The sequence below is a fragment of the Macaca fascicularis genome, chromosome 8 (genome assembly GCF_037993035.2).
Source record: "Macaca fascicularis isolate 582-1 chromosome 8, T2T-MFA8v1.1".
NCBI lineage: Eukaryota > Metazoa > Chordata > Mammalia > Primates > Cercopithecidae > Macaca > Macaca fascicularis.
In genome coordinates, this window is record NC_088382.1 from 33,855,526 (window position 1) to 33,874,027 (window position 18,502).

The 18,502-nt window shown below is 43.8% G+C and overlaps 1 protein-coding gene across 4 annotated transcripts in view; it reads right to left on the reverse strand.

The window, feature by feature from the left end:
* The window catches only part of GTF2E2 (general transcription factor IIE subunit 2), an 84,231-nt gene extending 75,876 nt beyond the window's left edge, over positions 1-8,355 (reverse strand). For 2 of the 4 annotated variants that reach the window (XM_005562991.4, XM_045398100.2), the window contains exons 1-2: positions 8,110-8,355; positions 3,489-3,658 (exon numbers count right to left, since the gene is read on the reverse strand). In XM_005562991.4, coding sequence (XP_005563048.1) covers positions 3,489-3,654 — 166 coding nt within the window. In that variant the 5' untranslated portion in view covers positions 3,655-3,658; positions 8,110-8,355. Of the gene's footprint in view, positions 1-3,488; positions 3,659-7,511 lie in introns of all 4 variants that reach the window. The other 2 variants (XM_045398099.3, XM_065519036.2) reach the window with 2 other exon arrangements.
* Positions 8,356-18,502: the final 10,147 nt, after the last annotated feature.

Here is an 18,502-nt window from a genome sequence, read left to right on the forward strand (position 1 = left end):
AAAAAAACCCTCTACCAAAAAAAAAAATTTTTCATTAGCCAAATGTGGTGGGCATGTGCTTGTAGTCTCAGCTACTGGGGAGGCTGAGGCTCGCTCGAGTCAGGGAGTTTCGAGGCTGCAGTGAGTCATGATCACGCCGCATACTTCAGCCTGGGCAACGGAGTAAGACCCTGTCTCAAAATAAAACAAACAAAAGGCTGGGCGCGGTGGCTCACGCCTGTAATTCCAGCACTCTGGGAGTCCGAGGCAGGTGGATCACAAGGTCAGAAGATCGAGACCATCCTGGTTAACACGGTGTAACCCCATCTCTACTAAAAATACAAAAAACATTAGCCGGGCGTGGTGGTGGGCGCCTGTAGTCCCAGCTACTTGGGAGGCTGAGGCAGAAGAATGGTGTGAACCTGGGAGGCAGAGCTTGCAGTGAGCCAAGATTGCGCCACTGCACTCCAGCCTGGGCGACAGAGCAAGACTCCATCTCAAAAAAAAAAAAAAAGAAAAGAAAAGAAAACAAACAAAAAACAAAAAAACCCACCTCTCAACAAACTAGAAATAGAGGGGACCTTCTTCAACTGGAAAGGGCATGTACCAAAACCTGCAGAAATATCCAACATACAGCCAGTCTAGACAGGCAAAATAAATAAAAATTTAAAAGTTCACACTGGAAAGGAAGACAACTGTTCTTATTCACAGATGACATAATCTTGACGTAGAAAATCCTAGGGAAACCACACAAAAAACTACTAGAAATAAAAAACAAGTTCAGTCAGGTTATAGAATACAAGATCAATGTATGAAAAAACTCATTTCTCGGCCGGGCGCGGTGGCTCAAGCCTGTAATCCCAGCACTTTGGGAGGCCAAGACGGGTGGATCACTAGGTCAGGAGATTGAGACCATCCTGGCTAACACGGTGAAACCCCGTCTCTACTAAAAAATACAAAAAACTAGCCGGGCGAGGTGGCGGGCGCCTGTAGTCCCAGCTACTCAGGAGGCTGAGACAGGAGAATGGCCCGAACCCGGGAGGCGGAGCTTGCAGTGAGCTGAGATCCGGCCACTGCACTCCAGCCTGGGCGACAGAGCGAGACTCCGTCTCAAAAAAAAAAAAAAAAAAAAAGAAAAAGAAAAAACTCGTTTCTATATACTAGCAATGAGCAACCCAAAAAAAATCAAAGAAAACAATTTAATTCATAAATGAAATTGAATCAGAATAAAATAACTGCTAGGTGCAATGGCTCACACCTATAATCCCAACACTTTGGGAGGCCGAGGTAGGAAGATTGCTTGAGGCCAGGAGTTTGAGACCAGCCTGGGCAACAGAGCAAGATCTTGTCTCTACAAAAAAAGTTTTTTAAAAGCCATCCATTCATTGACTGGAAGATCTAATGTTGTTAAGATGGCAATTCTTCCCCAAATTGATTTATAGATTCGATTCAATCCCTATGGAAATCCCAGCAGGCTTTTTTGCAGGTGTTGATAGACAGATCCCAAAATTTATACAGAAAAGCCAAAACAATTCTTGAAATAAAAAAGAACAAAGTTGAAGGGCTTACATTTCTCAGTCTCAAACCTTAATTACAATGCTACAGCACTCAAGAGAAATAATACTGGCATAAAGACACACATAGAAGTCAACAGAACCAAATTGAGACTCCAGGAATAAACTCTTTCATTTATGGTCTACTGATATTCAACAAGGGTGCAACGCAATTCAACAGGAGAAAAGATCATCATTTCAAAAAACGATGCTGGGACAACTCCATAGGAACACTCAAAAAGATAAATTTTGACCCTTATGCTAACCCATAGGCAAAAATCAACTCAAACATACTATAGACCTAAATGTAGGAGCTAAAACTACAAAACTCTTAAGAGAAAAACACAGAAATAAATTTTCATGACCTGTGTCAAAGATTTCTTAGATACGACACCAGGAATAAATGATAAAAGAAAAAAACTGGTAAGTTGGACTTCATCAAAATTAAAAACTTTTGTACATACAAAGACACCATTAAGAAGGTAAAATGACAAGCATTTGCTTGGAGAAAATATTTGCAAATGTATATCAGATCAAAGAATGATTGCCAGAATATATAAAGAATTATTAAATCAATAGGAAGAGGAAATATACCTCAGTTTTTTTTATGGGCAAAAAAATTTGAATTGACATTTCACCAAGGAATATATATGAATAGTCAATAAGCACATGAAACAATGTTCAACATCATTACTAATTAAGGAAATGCATATGAAAGCCACAGGATAGCACTTCACACCTATAGAAATGGCTAAGATAAAAAAGACAAAGAATATCAAGCAATAGCAACGATGAGAAAAAACTGGAACCCTGATACATTGCTGGAGAAAATGTAAAATGGTACAGCTATTTTAGCAGTTTCTTAACAGGTTAAATATAAATTCGACATATGACCCAGAAATCTACTCCTAAGTCTCTATCCATAAGAGATAAAAAGATAAGTCTACACAAAGACTTGTACATGAATATTCATGGCAACACTATTCAAAACAGCCAAAAAGTGAAAATAATCCAAATAACCGTTAACTGGTGAACGGATAAACAAACTGTGGTACATATATCCATACTATGGAATACTCTTTAGCAATAAAAATGGAATGAAGTACTGACACATACTACATGGATGGAACTCAAAAATATGCTAAGTGAAAAAAAACAGGCCGGGCGCGGTGGCTCAAGCCTGTAATCCCAGCACTTTGGGAGGCCGAGACGGGCGGATCACGAGGTCAGGAGATCGAGACCATCCTGGCTAATACGGTGAAACCCCGTCTCTACTAAAAATACAAAAAACTAGCCGGGCGAGGTGGCGGGCGCCTGTGGTCCCAGCTACTCGGGAGGCTGAGGCAGGAGAATGGCGGGAACCCGGGAGGCGGAGCTTGCAGTGAGCTGAGGTCCGGCCACTGCACTCCAACCCGGGCGACAGAGCGAGACTCCATCTCAAAAAAAAAAAAAGAAAAAAGAAAAAAAACAACACACAAAAGACCACTTATTATACAATTTCATTTATAGGAAATATCCAGAAAAGGCAAACATATAGAGACAGAAAGCAGATTATTGGTTTTCTGGGGCAGGGGTGGGAAAAGTCACTGCAAATGGGCACATCAGATCTTTCAGGGGTGATGGGAATGTTCTAAAATTGGACTGTAATAACAGCTGCAAAATTCTGTAAATTTATGAAACATCTTTGAACAGTACACTTAAAATGAATGAACTGTATGGTATGTAAATTTAACCTGAATAAAGTTTTTTTTAAAGAGGTAATAACCTAAATTTCAACTACAGCACAAGACTATTAACATCCTAAGAGCTTAAATTCTCTTATTGTCTCATCCTTTATATTCAACAAAGTGCCTATCAACAGGAGAGCTGAACTGAAAAATGAACTAGCCATAACTAAATGGTTTCCTCCTGAATAATCTGAAGAAAAACCAAACAGTCCTAACCAATTTTACTAACCAGAATTTTGTTTAGAGCCTGACGATCCTCCATGTTCTACCTTTGTTTTCTTCTTCTTCGACGATGACGATGACGACTCAGAAGATGCTGAACGTTTTTCTACTACAGGAGTGGAAAGAGCTCGTTTTTTGAACAGCTCCCTTTCTCTCAACAGGCTTGGATCCATAATGCTACAAAGAAAAAATAAGTGTCTTTAATACAAATTCAAGTCACTCAAACCTGCACTCTAAATCCATAGATCTCAACAAGTTACTTCCCAAACAAAATTACCTTTTATTATTAGTTCTCTAGCACTTGTATTTATTCACTTATTCATACACTCAAATAAATATTTCAATAGTGCTCATTACATGCCAAGCACTGTACTAGCCATTATAGGAAAAAAAGAGGCCAGGCATAGTGGCTCGAGCACTTTGGGAGGCCGAGGTGGGTAGAATGCCTGAGCCCAGGAGTTGGAGACTAGCCTGGACAACGTGGTAATACCTCATGTCTACAAAAAATACAAAAAATTAGGCAGGCATGGTGATGTGTGCCTACAGTCCCAGCTACTCGGGAGGCATAAGTGGGAGGATCGCTTGAGGCTGGGAGGTCAAGGCTGCAGTGAGTCGTGATAACACCACTGCACTCTAGCCTGGGTGACAGACCAAGACCCTTTCTCCAAAAAAAAAAAAAAAAAAAAAAAAAAGGAAGGAGGAGGAGGAAAAGAAACAGAATTATTCTTTAAAGCTCCAGAACTGTGCTGTCCAATACGGTAGCCACTAGCCACATGTGCCTATTAAACACATGAAATGTGGCTAGTTAGAATTAACATGGACTTTCAAGTGTAGAAACACACAAGATTTCAAAGATTTAGTATAAAGAAAAAAACTAATTACTAACAAGATATTTTACATTCATTACATGTTGAAGTGATACTATTTTGAATATACTGGGTTAAACAAAATGTTAACATTAATTTCACCAATTTTTCTTTTAAAATATGGCTATTAAAAAAAAATTAAGAGACAGTGTCTCACTGTGTTGCCCAGGCCGGAGTACAGCGCCGTGATCATAGCTCAATGTAGCCTTGAACTCCTGGGCTCAAGCAATCCTCCCACCCCAGCCCCCTGACTAACTAGGACTACAAGTACACGCCACCACACACAGTTAATTTTTTTAAAAACTTTTTAGAGATAAGGTCTTGCTACGTTGCCCAGGCTAGTCCTGAATTCCTGGCTTCAAGCAATCCTTCTCAGTCTCCCAAAGCACTAGGATTACAAACATGAGCCACTGCACCCAGCCTAGAATATTTTCAATTACATGTGTGGCTCATACTTCCCACTCCCATTATATTTCTATTGGACAACATTGCTGTAGAAACAACATGAGGACTACAGGGCAGAAATTCGAAGGAGGTGGATTTAGGCTCACTGCAAAAAAAGAGAACCATCAGAACTGCTTATAAATAAAACAGCATATTTTTAAAACTGGTGAACTCTTAATAATTAAGTGATGAAGAGGCTGAATTATTATACTATTTGTTAGAAATGTCTACAGGGAGCCAGGCACAGTGGCTCACATATGTAATCCCAGCAATTTGGGAGGCTGAGGTGGGTTGATCACTTGAGGTCAAGAGTTTGAGACCAGCCTGGGCAACATAGTGAAACCCTATCTCTACAAAAAATACAAAAATTAGCCAGTCATGGTGACACACACGTGTACTCCTGGCTACGCAGAAGGCTGAGGCACGAGAATCATTTGAGTCCAGCGGAGGTTGCAGTAAGCTGAGATCCCACCACTGCACTCCAGCCTAGGTGACACAGCAAGACTCTGTCTCAAAAATAAAAAAATAAAAAAATAAAAGTCTACAGAAAATTTCCAATTTGGATGGAGGTGGTTTGAGGCAACTTCTATGTTGTGGTTGTTTGTCCAGTTCTAAAATTACAACTGTAAGCAACTTCAGTACAACCAGGGAAGCTACAGGTCAACCAAGAAGAATTCTAAACACTCCTCTCTTCTGAACTCTGCTAGAACCTTGCAGAGGGTCTATGAAGACCTCAAGCTGACTATATAAATGAATTTGACACTGTTAAGACTAGTGTCAGCTGGGAGGAAAAAGACTCATACTTTGAAAGCTTCTAAGCACAGATAGCTCAATAAATGTTAAATGAACAACACATGGAACAACATCTTTAAATTGCTCTGGTCCCATTATTACTGGTTTCACAAGCCTTTATTAAATGTCTTCTGTTTGTGAGGCACTGTGCTCTAAGCTTTGAAAGGTTATGGAGGATAAATCCTTGTCTGCGTGCTGCTTAGATTTGAGGAAATGGAGCATTCAGCTAAAAATTTAAAATATAAGCATTAGTAAGAAATAATCAGAGTGAATTCCAATTAAGGCGTGAACAATCACTGTACGGTGAATCAAAAACCTGCCTTCTCTCAGTATCAATTTTTTTTTTTTTTGAGACAGAGTCTTGCTCTGCCGCGCAGACTGGAGTGCAGTAGGGCAAAATCGGCTCAATGCAACCTCCGCTTCCTGAGCTCAAGCGATTCTCCTGCCTCAGCCTCCCGAGTAGCTGGGGCTACAGGTGCGAAGCACCACGCGCCGCTAATTTTTGTACTTTTAGTAGAGACGGGGTTCATTCACCATGTTGGCCAAGCTGGTCTTGAAGCCCTGACCTCAAGTGATCCGCCCACCTCAGCATCCCAAAGTGCTGAGATAACAGGCGTGAGCCACCACACCCGGCCTCAGTTTCAATTCCTAAGAGCCACCTGGCTAGGCAACCCACAAGGCCTCTACATTCAATTTCATAAGTAAAATGAGGACGCTGCGAAAGCTATCCACATCCAGCCCAATTGTAAGAATGAGAAAACGTGTGTTATTTTTTAAATAGTAAAGTCATAAAAACATATGTCATTTCAGTATTACTATTTCGAGTTGGATCTGAAAGAAAAGAACGATTTACTGCGCTGAGGAAGGTAGGAGACAGCCTTGGGAGGAGGGAAAGCGTGGGGCCGAGAACAAGAAAGGAGAATTGTTAAGTGAGAAGGTGGGGGCAACAAGCTGATTGTGAATTTCTAGAACAGGAAACATTTGTGTCTTATTATTTCACGTTGCAAAGGCAGGACCTTAATCTGGACTTTTAAAAAACGACTCTAAAATATTTAAATAGGCCGGCCGCAGTGGTTCACGCCTGTAATGCCAGCCCTTTGGGAGGCCGAGACGGGCGGATCACGAGGTCAGGAGTTCTAGACCAGTCTGGCCAACATGGTGAAACTCCGTTTCCGCTAAAAAATTTTTAAAAATTGCGGGGCGTGGTGGCGGGCGCCTGTAATCCCAGCTACTTGGGAGGCTGAGGCAGGAGAATCGCTTGAACCAGGGAGGTGGAGGTTGCAGTGAGCCAAGATCGAGCCACTGCACTCCAGCCCGGAAGACAGCGCGAGACTCTGTCGGCACAAAAAAAAAAAAAAAAAAAAAAAAAAAGATGTAAATAAAGCCGTACAGTTTACAACAAACTAAATGCTTACAGTATTTGACCCTCGCAACTCCAGGAGCAAACAGGTATTAGTGTCATTCCTATTTTAATACATGAAATCTGAAGTGAAGCTGTCTGGTTAAGGTCGCACAGATGGAAGAGCCAGGGCCAGAACCCAAACCTCCTGACTCCTAACTCAAGTGCTCCTTACAACAGATCTGGAATGCTGGTAAAGGCCTTTAAAACAAAGGCCACCTATGAGGTTCGGGAACGTTCAAAGGCATCTAGAGCAGAAGGCTTCGCAATGTCTTCACGTGCTCCGCCTAACTTTTCCTCCTTTTTCAAAGACTACTCAATATGTGTAGTACGCTTTAGATCTCTGGACCCACCTATGTAGTAAACAGGTTACATCACCATGTTCATTTTACAATTAAACAAAACTATCACAACTCAAGGAGTTGGCTGGTTCCTCCGCGGGCAGATATGGAAAACCCAAAAATTAAACTGAAATCTGCCTCCAAGCCCACGATTCTTGCCATCATTCGACCTCTTTCAACCTTCCTACCTCCCCTCTGTTTTACTTTTTCCCAGCCTCGTTAGTGTCCCTGGCACCTCAGGATCCGGCCATGAAAAGCGGGCTGCTTCGCCCTTAAATGACGGAAGTGAGGAGGTGGGCGGAAAGCGGGCCGCAGCATTGTTGTGGAAAACGTCTTTAGACTTCAGAAATCAACTACTATCGTTAATGTTTAGGGATCATCACAAACCAAGTCTCCAAAAGGTAGCCCAGAAAGCAGTCCGCGTACAAGCATCATTTTAAATCACAGCCTTGAGCTGGCTGGACCCCGTGGCTCCTCAGACTCCACAACGTGGTTCGCTTGGCTACCGCGCCCGTGAACTTGGAGGCTTGGAAGAGGCACAATCAGGTAGCAAACAGCGAATTTTCCCTCTTTCCAACCCAAAAGTTTGCTCAATGAACCTCCGGCCTAAAGACAATGCTCCGGGGAACGGTTCGCGTGCTCGGTGTTTCGCTTCCAGAACGGCGGCCCCAGCTTCCCGTGGGGTGGAGGTCACGCTCAGCCTCCCGGGAGGCGGCGGCGCGCCTGGATCCTGGGGAACAGCAGGACGGGGCTCTGCGCCCCTCACCCGGCGGCCGCAGCCCCTACCTGAGTGAGGCGGGCAGCCTCTCACGACTCGCCGCCCAGTTCCTGCGCCTCCGCCTCGGCCAGCCGCCCACGCCGGCACTGCAGCCTCTTCCTGCTCCTCGTCAGCGCCCCCGCCTGCCCGCACGCACGCCCAGCGCTGACCCGCCAGGTCGGGGTCTCGCCACTGGCGGCGGCGGCGGCGGTGGCTGAGGCGACGACTCGACCCGGGACTCCGCCCGCCACTTCCCGATCTGGTGCTAGGAGCTCAGTCCCGGCAGCCACCGCGGCGCCAGGGCAGCGAAGCGAGCGCATGCGTCATAGGGTGCCCCGCCTCTGGTGCCGCGGGAGCAGAACTATCCCGCTGTGGCGTCCTGGAGCCTCCATGACAACGAGGGAAGGGCCGGGGCGGGGCCGAGGAGTGGACTGAAGTGGGAGGCGGTGCCAAGGAAGATGGAAGACAGCTTTCTTTACGCACATTTAATTAAAGCTGCTACAGCCTGCTCCCGCCTGCGCTGGGATGTGGTGAACCCAACCAGCGACGCTATCTTTCAATGGTTACTTTGTGTTTTTTGTCTTTTTCTTATTAGAGATGGGATCTCACTTGGTCGCCCAGGCTGGACTGCAGTGGCGCGATCTCGGCTCACTGCAACCTCCGCCTCCTGGGCTCAAGCCACTTTCCCACCTCAGCCTCCGGAGTAGCTGGGATCACAGGCGACTGCCACCACGACGGGCTGATTTTTGTTGTTATTGTTTGTATTAATAGGGTCTCACAGTGTTGCCCAGACTGGTCTTGAACTCCTGAGTTCAAGCGATCTGCCCGCCTCGTCTTCCCGAAGTGCTGGGATTACAGGCGTGAGCCACCGCCTCCGGCCTCAACGGTTATTTTGTGAGTTTACCCCAGTGCCACCCACCAGCACCTGCTCTCCGAGAACGCGGTTCCAGCTATTTTACAAGCGAAGAACAGAGGGCCAGGAAGCTAATTAATAAATGACTTGCTCAAGACAGCACAGCTAGCAAAGGCAGCATGATGTGGAGCTCAGCCCAGCCTCTTCCCTCCACCCCTGTGAACTGTCTTAGAAAAGGATTTTGGATTTAGAAGCCAGATAAATGGGTGGAAATAAAGCAATGGAAAAAATAATTGTCGTTGCTCGAACCCTGCAGCGTGGCAGGCCTTCCCTCACTCTTATAACCTAAAGCGCCAGTACAGCCAGTGCTCAGCCATTCTGTGGCTGTCGTTGAATTACTTAACTACTGGTTACTCTTCAAGTTACTAAAACTGTGGCTCAGTTTTCTCACCTGGAAAATCGGGATAATCATTGTACTACTACAATGAGTTACTTGCATTGGACTGTGGTGAAAATGAGAAATACCTAAAATTTTATTCAAAACTTGGAAAAAAGTCAAAAGATAATATTTTGTGACCTTTTTGATTAGTTTCATTCTAGAGAATTTTGTAATAAGCCTACTTGATCATCTGACACCCACAGGAAATGTAACTTTGAATAACAATTGATTAGGGCCCAGAAGATTTACAAAAGGATGAAATCAAAGATTAATTGGTAGGAAACTGATGAGGTGTAAGGGGAGAAAGGGGCAGGGAATTCAGTGCCAAGCTGAATTTATATATATAAAAATATATAAATATAAATATATTATTTATATATAATATATAAAATATATAATATATATTATAATATATTTATATATAATATATATTATATATCATGTATAATATACATTATCTATTTATATATAATATATAATATATGATATATATTTATATATAATGTATGATATATAAATATATATCATATATTATATATCATATATATTATGTATAATATACAAAATAATATATAAATATATATTTGTATATAAATATGTATAAATATGTATATAATTCCAAAGGTTAAGGTTGCATTCTTCTAAGAAAAATTAACCAGTTTTGTATCAACTGAGCAGTTGTATTTCAGCACTCCTTTCCCCAACAATTGTATAAATTTCATTTTTCAGAACTGGTAGAAATCCATTTTACGATTCTGCTGGCTCCCGTATTAATGAGTGAGAGACTTAAACATATGGACAATGGCTAAACTGCATATGATAATAACACTCTAACTCACATAAGCCAAACCACAACCTCTACAGCAATCAGCTCAAAATGGTCAGGATTTTCTCAAGAAGGCTGCCAACTTTTCTATTTTAATCTCTCTGTCCCCAGACACCAGTACCAGCCAGAGAAAGCCAAATATTCTCCCCCAAACCAATCCTGTTAAGTTTCCTGCTTCAAGTTAGATTACCTCCAGCTTCTCTGCCAACAACCCTAAATCAGAACACATCAGAAGCATCCCTTTTTTTCTCCACTATAAAGCCTCCCCTCTTTCCGATTGCTTTTGTGTCTCTGCCAAACTCAAGTGTGGTCGCTGCCTCCATTGCTATAGCAAGCTCTGAATAGCCTCTGTTCTCACTTGGGAGGTCTGCATTTCTTGCCTTAAATAAAACTTTGACACATATTCACTGTCTCTTCCCTTGAGACTTAGAAATCTAACAATTAGAGAACCTTTACAGAAATAAATCTGCCACATAGAAGGTGCTCGGTAAATGCTTACAGTGATTAATTTCATGTCAATATCTTGACTCATTTCAGCCAGTTGAAACAGCTAAGCTACTGATAATATCAGAATGTACTATCTATAATCCAGACTCTCAAATCTCAATTGCATCCCCTTTACCCAGAAGTTAGCTCTTGTTATTAATATCATTGAAACCCTCTCATACAAACCCCAGCACACCCTATTACAATACAAACTCCTGCTGATACTACCTGTTGCATGTGTCTAGGTCTTAACACTGAAAGCAATGGCTTAATTCATTCTGAGGCAGGAGAATAGGGTCTGGAGGCAGGGAAGCTAAGGCCAATTCACGCTGACTCCCTAGAAAGAACTGAATCAAAAGGAAAACCCTAACTTTCCACACCCAAGTAACAAAAGGACCAGAGGCTACTCTCTTTGCAACCCCTCATCCCCATTTTTCTGCCTGGCAGATGAAAAATTGAAGGTACCTCTTGCCGGGCGCGGTGGCTCATGCCTGTAATCCCAGCACTTTGGGAGGCCGAGGCAGGCGGATCACTTGAGGTCAGGAGTTCAAGACCAGACTGGCCAACACGGTGAAAGTCTGTCTCTACTAAAAAATACAAAAATTAGTGTGTGGTGGCAGGTGCCTGTAATCCCAGCTACTCAGGAGGCTGAGGGAGGAGAATAGCTTGAACTGGGGAGTCAGAGGTTGCAGTGAACTAAGACCATGCCACCACACTCCAGCCTGGGTGACAGAGTGAAATTCCATCTCAAAAAATTAAAAAATAAAGTACCTCTGATTGGACTCCTTACTGGTTGCAGACCAAGTCTTCATTTGCATAGGAGTATAGTTTTGTACCTTCACTTTAGCCTCTGATTGGTCACTTTCTGCAACCAATCAGATATTTGCATAGGATGTAACATTGTGACTTCACTTCAGCCTCTGACTGGTCCCTTCCTGCAACCAATGAGACTCATCATGGGCCACTGCTTTGTTTACATAGGGTGTACACCAAGTAACCAATGGGAAACCTCTAGAGGGTATTTAAACCCCAGAAAATTCTATAACTGGGATCTTGAGCCACTATGCTTGGCCCGCTCCCGCCCTGTGTAGTGTATTTTCATTTTCAATAAATCTCTCCTCTTGTTGCTTCGTTCTTTCCTTGCTTTGTTTGTGCATTTTGTCCAATTCTTTGTTCAAGATGACAAGAACCTGGACACCTTCCACCGGTAACAATTCTAAACACTTTGGGGTAATATCCTGTAACCTGAAGGTACTCCTCAAGTGAAGACAAAAATGGGATAACTGTATGGCTTGTAATTATGTCAGGGGTACTTGTACATGGACACCACACTACAAATGAACTAAAACATAATTCTTTCTGTCTGCTGGTAGTGTAGACTATAATGACCAACTTAATATTGTCCAAACAGCATCCTGAATTGGCTTGATTTCAGAGAGTTCAATATCAGGAGTTAAACATAAAGTGTGCATCCTGCCTTCTCTTATTATATAACCTAGATATTACCTGGGTTCCTTCCGAGGCACCCTCTAGTCAAGGTTTAAGGAGAGGAAAATAGCCCACTCTGAGGTGAGAAATACAGCTGTTTATATGTTCTATAATGCAAACAGTCTCCACCACTGATGTTTAAATAAACCTCCATCATAATTATAACCACCTAAATGTTGGCAGTCTAAGTATTTCCAGGCCACAAGGGTGTGGCTGTCAAATTATATGAAGAACTAAGCAACTAATGCAATAGCAATTTATGTCTTACCTCACGAATGCTTGTAATATCCTGCATACTCTTTGGTAGAAAGCGTGGTGGCTCCTTTAGGGAAATATAATTTGTATATCTTACAAAACGTTATTCTGTTCAGACCTATCTAACCCTTCTCACCCTCACCTTCAAAAAGTAACTCAATATAACCATAGTTTAATTCCAATTTGGTAGATTAATTTACTGTTGTATTTGCTTGTGGTAAAAAAAAAATATATATATATATATATATATATATATATAAAACAAAAAAGTTGCCATCATAAAATGGTTTACCATTTTAAAGTGTACAATTTGAAGGCATTAATACATTCACAATATTGCACAATCATCACCACTATTTCCACAACTTTTTATCACCCTGATCAGAAACTCTGTACCCATTGAGCAATAACCCCTATTCTCTCCTCCTCCCAAACCCTGGTAACCTCTAATCTACTTTTCTGTCTAGACAAATTTGCTAGATATCATACATAAGTGGAATAATACAATATTTGACCTTTGGTGTCTGGTTCGTTTCACTTGGCACAGTGTTTTCAAGGTTCATCCGTGTTGCAGCATGCATCGGAACTTCACTCCTTTTCATTTAGTGGCTTAATTTTACATTTTAATTGTTTTTTCTGTTTTTAGAGACAGGGCCTTGCTGTGTTGCCCAGGCTGGAATACAGTAATGCGATCATAGTTCCCTGCAGCCTAAAAGTAGGCTCAAGCAATCCTTCTACCTCACCTTCTTGAGTAGCCAGGACTACAAGTGTACATCACCATGCCTCACTCGTTTTCCTATTTTTAATTTTAGAAGAGACGGTGCTATGGTTTGGATTTGTGTCCCCACCCAAACCTCATGTTGAATTGTAATCTCCAGTGTTGGAGGAGGGTACTGGTGGGAGGTGATTGGATCACGGGGCATATTTCTCCCTTGCTGTTCTCATGATAGTGAGTTCTCACTGGTTGTTTAAAAGTGTGTAGCACCTATATAATCCCAGATACTTGGGTGGCTGAGGCACAAGAATCGCTTGAGCTTGAGAGGCAAAGGTTGCAGTGAGTTGAAATTGTGCCACTGCACTCCAGCCTGAGAGACAGAGCAAAACTCTGTTTCAAAAAATAAAAATAAAATAAAAGTGTGTAGCACCTCTCCCTTTTCTCTTCCTCCTGCTCTGGCCTCGTAAGATATGCCTGCTTTCCCTTTGCCTTCCACCATGATTGTAAGTTTGCTGAGGCCTCCCCACCCATGCTTCCTGTACAGCCTATGGAACCATGAGCCAATTAAACCTCTTTTCTTTATAAATTACCCAGTCTCAGGTAGCTCTTTATAACAGTGTGAGAATAGACTAATATAGATGGGATCTTGCTGTGTTGCCCAGGCTGGTCTCAAACTCTTGGCCCCAAGTCATCCTTCCACCTTGCCCTCCCAAAGTGCTGGGATTACAGGCATAAGCCACTGTGCATGGCCTATTTTAAATTTTTACTTTATATTCATTGTTTGGAAGAAGGAAACTTAGGGAAAGCTGTTGTTACAGTCAGGCATGAGCAGGGCAGGAGAGGGCTCCTCTCACCCCACCAGGAATGTCAGGTGACCATTGGTTGTCAGACTCTCTCTAAAATAATAACTGGTCACAGCCGGTGCCAGGGAAAGGCAGTCTCCCAATAGAAACACCTGAAACTGGTGATCAGCAGCTTCCCGATAAGATCTCAGGAGTTGGGTAAGAGGGCTCAAGCATGCGCATTAAGAGGCACACGGGCCAAGTTTAACTGGTATGTGACCTTCCAGGAACATCCAACTGGTAAGGGAAGAATGCTTCAAGGGAGCAGGGGTACAGTTCCAGTAAACACACTGAACATGCTCACCTCCCAAGTGCTGGTAGGCCGCTGTGCATGCAGACAGACCGCCCCGAGGGAGGAATCAGGGGAGAAGGGACGCAAGACCCCAGAAGTATGTCAACATATTACACCCTAAGTCAAAGGTCAAATGGCACACTTGATCTCTCAAGTCACACGCTTGGCCCTCTTGCCAGTGTACTTCCCTTCCTTTCATCCCTGCTCTAAACATTGAAATAAACTTTCACTGCTGCTCTGAATGTTGCCTGAGTCTCTTTCTGCCTTATGCCCCTCAGTCGAATTATTTCTTCTGAGGCGGCAAGAACTGAGGTTGCTGCAGACCTGTAAGACTGCACCACCAGTAACAAATTTACTTCATTCTGCCATCAAGTGATAACTGCCTTTGACTCCCCTCACCTGTTAATCATCTCAACCAACTAAAAAGATACCTAAATTCTCGGCCGGGCGCGGTGGCTCACGCCTGTAATCCCAGCACTTTGGGAGGCCGAGACGGGCGGATCACAAGGTCAGGAGATCGAGACCATCCTGGCTGACACGGTGAAACCCCGTCTCTACTAAAAGTACAAAAAAACCAGCCGGGCGAGGTGGCGGGCGCCTGTAGTCCCAGCTACTCGGGAGGCTGAGGCAGGAGAATGGCGTAAACCCAGGAGGCGGAGCTTGTAGTGAGCCGAGTTGACGCCACTGCACTCCAGCCTGGGGGACAGACTCCGTCTCAAAAAAAAAAAAAAAAAAAAGATACCTAAATTCTCAAAATACCCCACAAAGCAAATTAGTCCACACCCACACGAACCAAGAGTTATAAAGTGTGTGCATATATTACCCTTCACCTGTTCTGGGTTTCTCTAGCATTAACAGTCTCTCTGCCAGGCCCAGTGGCTCATGCCTATAATCCTAGCACCTTGGGAGGCCGTGCAAAGCTTATAGCTTGCAGTGAACGCCAAGAATTAATTCTCAGACAATTCCAGCTGAGCGGGGCAGGAAGCAACTCTTCTGAAAGAGTGCCGCCCCAGAATCCGTCCACCAAGTATTTATTGAAGGGTTTGTTAAACTGCACACATCCACCAGATGGCCATTTGAGGTCGGGTACTTTAGGCACGTATGACCTCGTAAGAGCCCTCCAACCGCATTCTCAGGAGGCTGTTTTCAGCGTTCCTTATCACACACTCCACTCCTTGTCCCGTTTTCAGGGTCAAGGAGTTACATTCTTATGCACAAATAACATATACACAGTGCCTCAGCATTTTTTCATGCCCCGACCTCAAATGCCATGTACCTAAGCTTGAGTGTGTTGCTGTGCACCCCCTACAGGCCAAGGCAGGTAGATTACTTGAGCCCAGGAGTTCCAGCCAGCCTGGGCAACATAGCAAGACCTCATCTCAAAAAAACACAAAAAAACCGTTTTTGTCCCCTCAGAACCTTTTCCCCGCCTTCTAATTCAACTTGCCCAATCCTGAAAATATCTTCCCAAGACCCTGATTCCTTCTCAAGCATTCATCCTCTATCAAACTTTAAAGGGCCAACATTTTCTTTTTTCTTTTTTTCTTTTTAGACGGAGTTTCACTCTTGTTGCCCAGGCTGGAGTGCAATGGCACGACCTTGGCTCACCACAACCTCCACCTCCCGGGTTCAAGCAATTCTCCTGCCTCCGCCTCCTGAGTAGCTGGGATTACAGGCGCCCGCCACCATGCCCAGCTAATTTTGTATTTTTAGTAGAGACGGGGTTTCTCCATGTTGGTCAGGCTGGTCTCGAACTCCTGACCTCAGATGATCTGCCCGCCTCAGCCTCCCAAAGTGCTGGGATTACAGGCGTGAGCCACCGCGCCCAGCCTCCAACATTTGCTTTTGCCTCCACTTAGTAACTTTCAGTCTTCAGGGGTTAAAATACTGGCCTTGGAACCAAACAGAACTAACTTGCATTTCTACTTCACCCCTACTGGTCTTATGACCTGGAGCCAATATTCGACCTTTCTAAGCCTGAGGCTTAGAAATGAGAGAAAAAATGGAAAGTACTCAACACAGTGTGGACTAAAATAGTTAGTAAATTATAGTTACAGGTTGAATATCCTTTAACCGAAATGTCTGGGACCAGAAGTGTTTCAGATTTCAGAAATTTTTGGATTTAAGAATATTTACATAATGGGATACTTTGGGGATAGGACCCAGGTCTAAACATGAGTTCATTTATGTTTCATATACGCCTTATATACACAGCCAGAAGGTTGTTTCATATGCCCTATATACACATAGCCTAAAGGTAACTTTATACAATTTTCTTTTCTTTTTCTTTTTTTTTTTTTTTGAGACAGAGTCTTACTCTGTCTCCCAGGCTGGAGTGCAGTGGCGCGATCTCAGCTCACTGCAACCTCCACCTCCCTGGTTCAAGCAATTCTCCTGCCTCAGCATCCTGAGTAGCTGAGATTCCAGATGCACGTTACCATACCCAGCTACTTTTTGTGTTTTTAGTGGAGTCGAGGTTTAACCATGTTGGCCAGGCTGGTCTTGAACTCCTGAGCTCGAGGGATCTACCCGCCTTGGCCTCCTGGAGTGCTGAGATTACAGGCATGAGCCACTGTGCCAGACCTATACGGTATTTTTCATAATTCTGTGCATGGAACAAAGTTCATGTACATTGAACCATCAGAAAGCAAAGGTGTTACTCAGCTACCCATGTGGACAATCTGTGGTTGTTTGTTTGGCATCATCAACATTCCTGACTCTGAATTTATATGCTTCTGTTTAGAAATAATTTTCTTTTTTCTTTTTTCTTTTCTTTTTTGGAGACGGGGTCTCACTCAGTCACCCGGGCTGTAGTGCAGTGGCGCAATCTCGGCTCACTGCAACCTCCACCTCCCAGGTTCAGGTGATTCTTGTGCCTCAGCCTCCTGAGTAGCTGAGATTACAGGTGCATTCCACCACACCCAGCTAACTTTTGTATTTTTTGGTAGAGAAGGGGTTTCACCGTGTTGGCCAGGCTGGTCATAATCCACCTGCCTCAGGCTCCCAAAGTGTTGGGATTATAGGCATAAGCCACCATGCCCAGCCATTTCCTTTTTCTTTCTTTTCTTTTTTTTTTTCTGAGACGGAGTCTCGCTCTGTCACCCAGGCTAGAGTGCAGTGGCACAATCTCGGCTCACTGCAACCTCCGCCTCCTGGGTTCACACCATTCTCCTGCCTCAGCCTCCCCAGTAGCTGGAACCACAGGCGCCCGTCAGCATGCCTGGCTACATTTTTGTATTTTTAGTAGAGATGGGGTTTCACCGTGTTAGCCAGGATGGTCTCAATCTCCTGACCTCGTGATCCGCCCGCCTCGGCCTCCCAAAGTGCTGGAATTACAGGCATGAGCCACCGCGCCCGGCCAATTTATTTTTATTTTTATTTTTTTAGAGATGGAGGTTCATTCTTGTTGCCCAGGCTGGAGTGCAATGGCATGATCTCGGCTCATTGCAACCTCCGCCTCCCAGGTTCAAGCAATTCTCCAGCCTCAGCCTCCAGAGTAACTGGGATTATAGACATGCGCCACCACGCCAGGCTAATTTTGCAATTTTTTAAGTAGAGACGGGGTTTCTCCTTGTTAGTCAGGCTGGTCTCAAACTCCCGACCTCAGGTGATCCGCCCGCCTCGGCCTCCCAAAGTGCTGGAATTACAGGGGTAAGCCATCGCACCTGGCCTATGTGTAGAATTTTTTTTTTTTTTTTACTTGTGGTATCATGTTGGTGCTCAAAAAGTGTCAGATTTTGGAGAATTTCAAATTTTTAATTCTCAGATTAGGGATGCTGAACCTGTGTTATTATTATTAGAACCCAACTCTCCAGTTAACCTTTGTTTTTCTTTTTTTAGAGACAGGGTGCACTCATAGCTCACTATAACCCCAAACTCCTGGGCTCAAGCTATCCTCCCACCTCAGCCTCCCAAGTAGCTGGGACTATAGGCACTTGCCACCACAACTGGCTAATTTTTTCCAATTTCCTGTAGAGACAGGGGTCTCACTATGTTACCCAGGCTGGTCTCAAACTCTAGCCTGAAGTGTTCCTCTTACCTTGGCCTCCCAAAGTGCTGAGATTACAGGCATAAGCCACCTCACCCAGCCCAGGTTAAACTCTTTTTCAAAGGTCACCAGTGATTTCCCAATTGCCAAATCCAGTGGCCTCTGTGGCAGGTTGTATAATTGCTCATAATTATTCATTTCCTCTTCCTGAAGCAGGAGTACGCCTCCCACCCTGTGG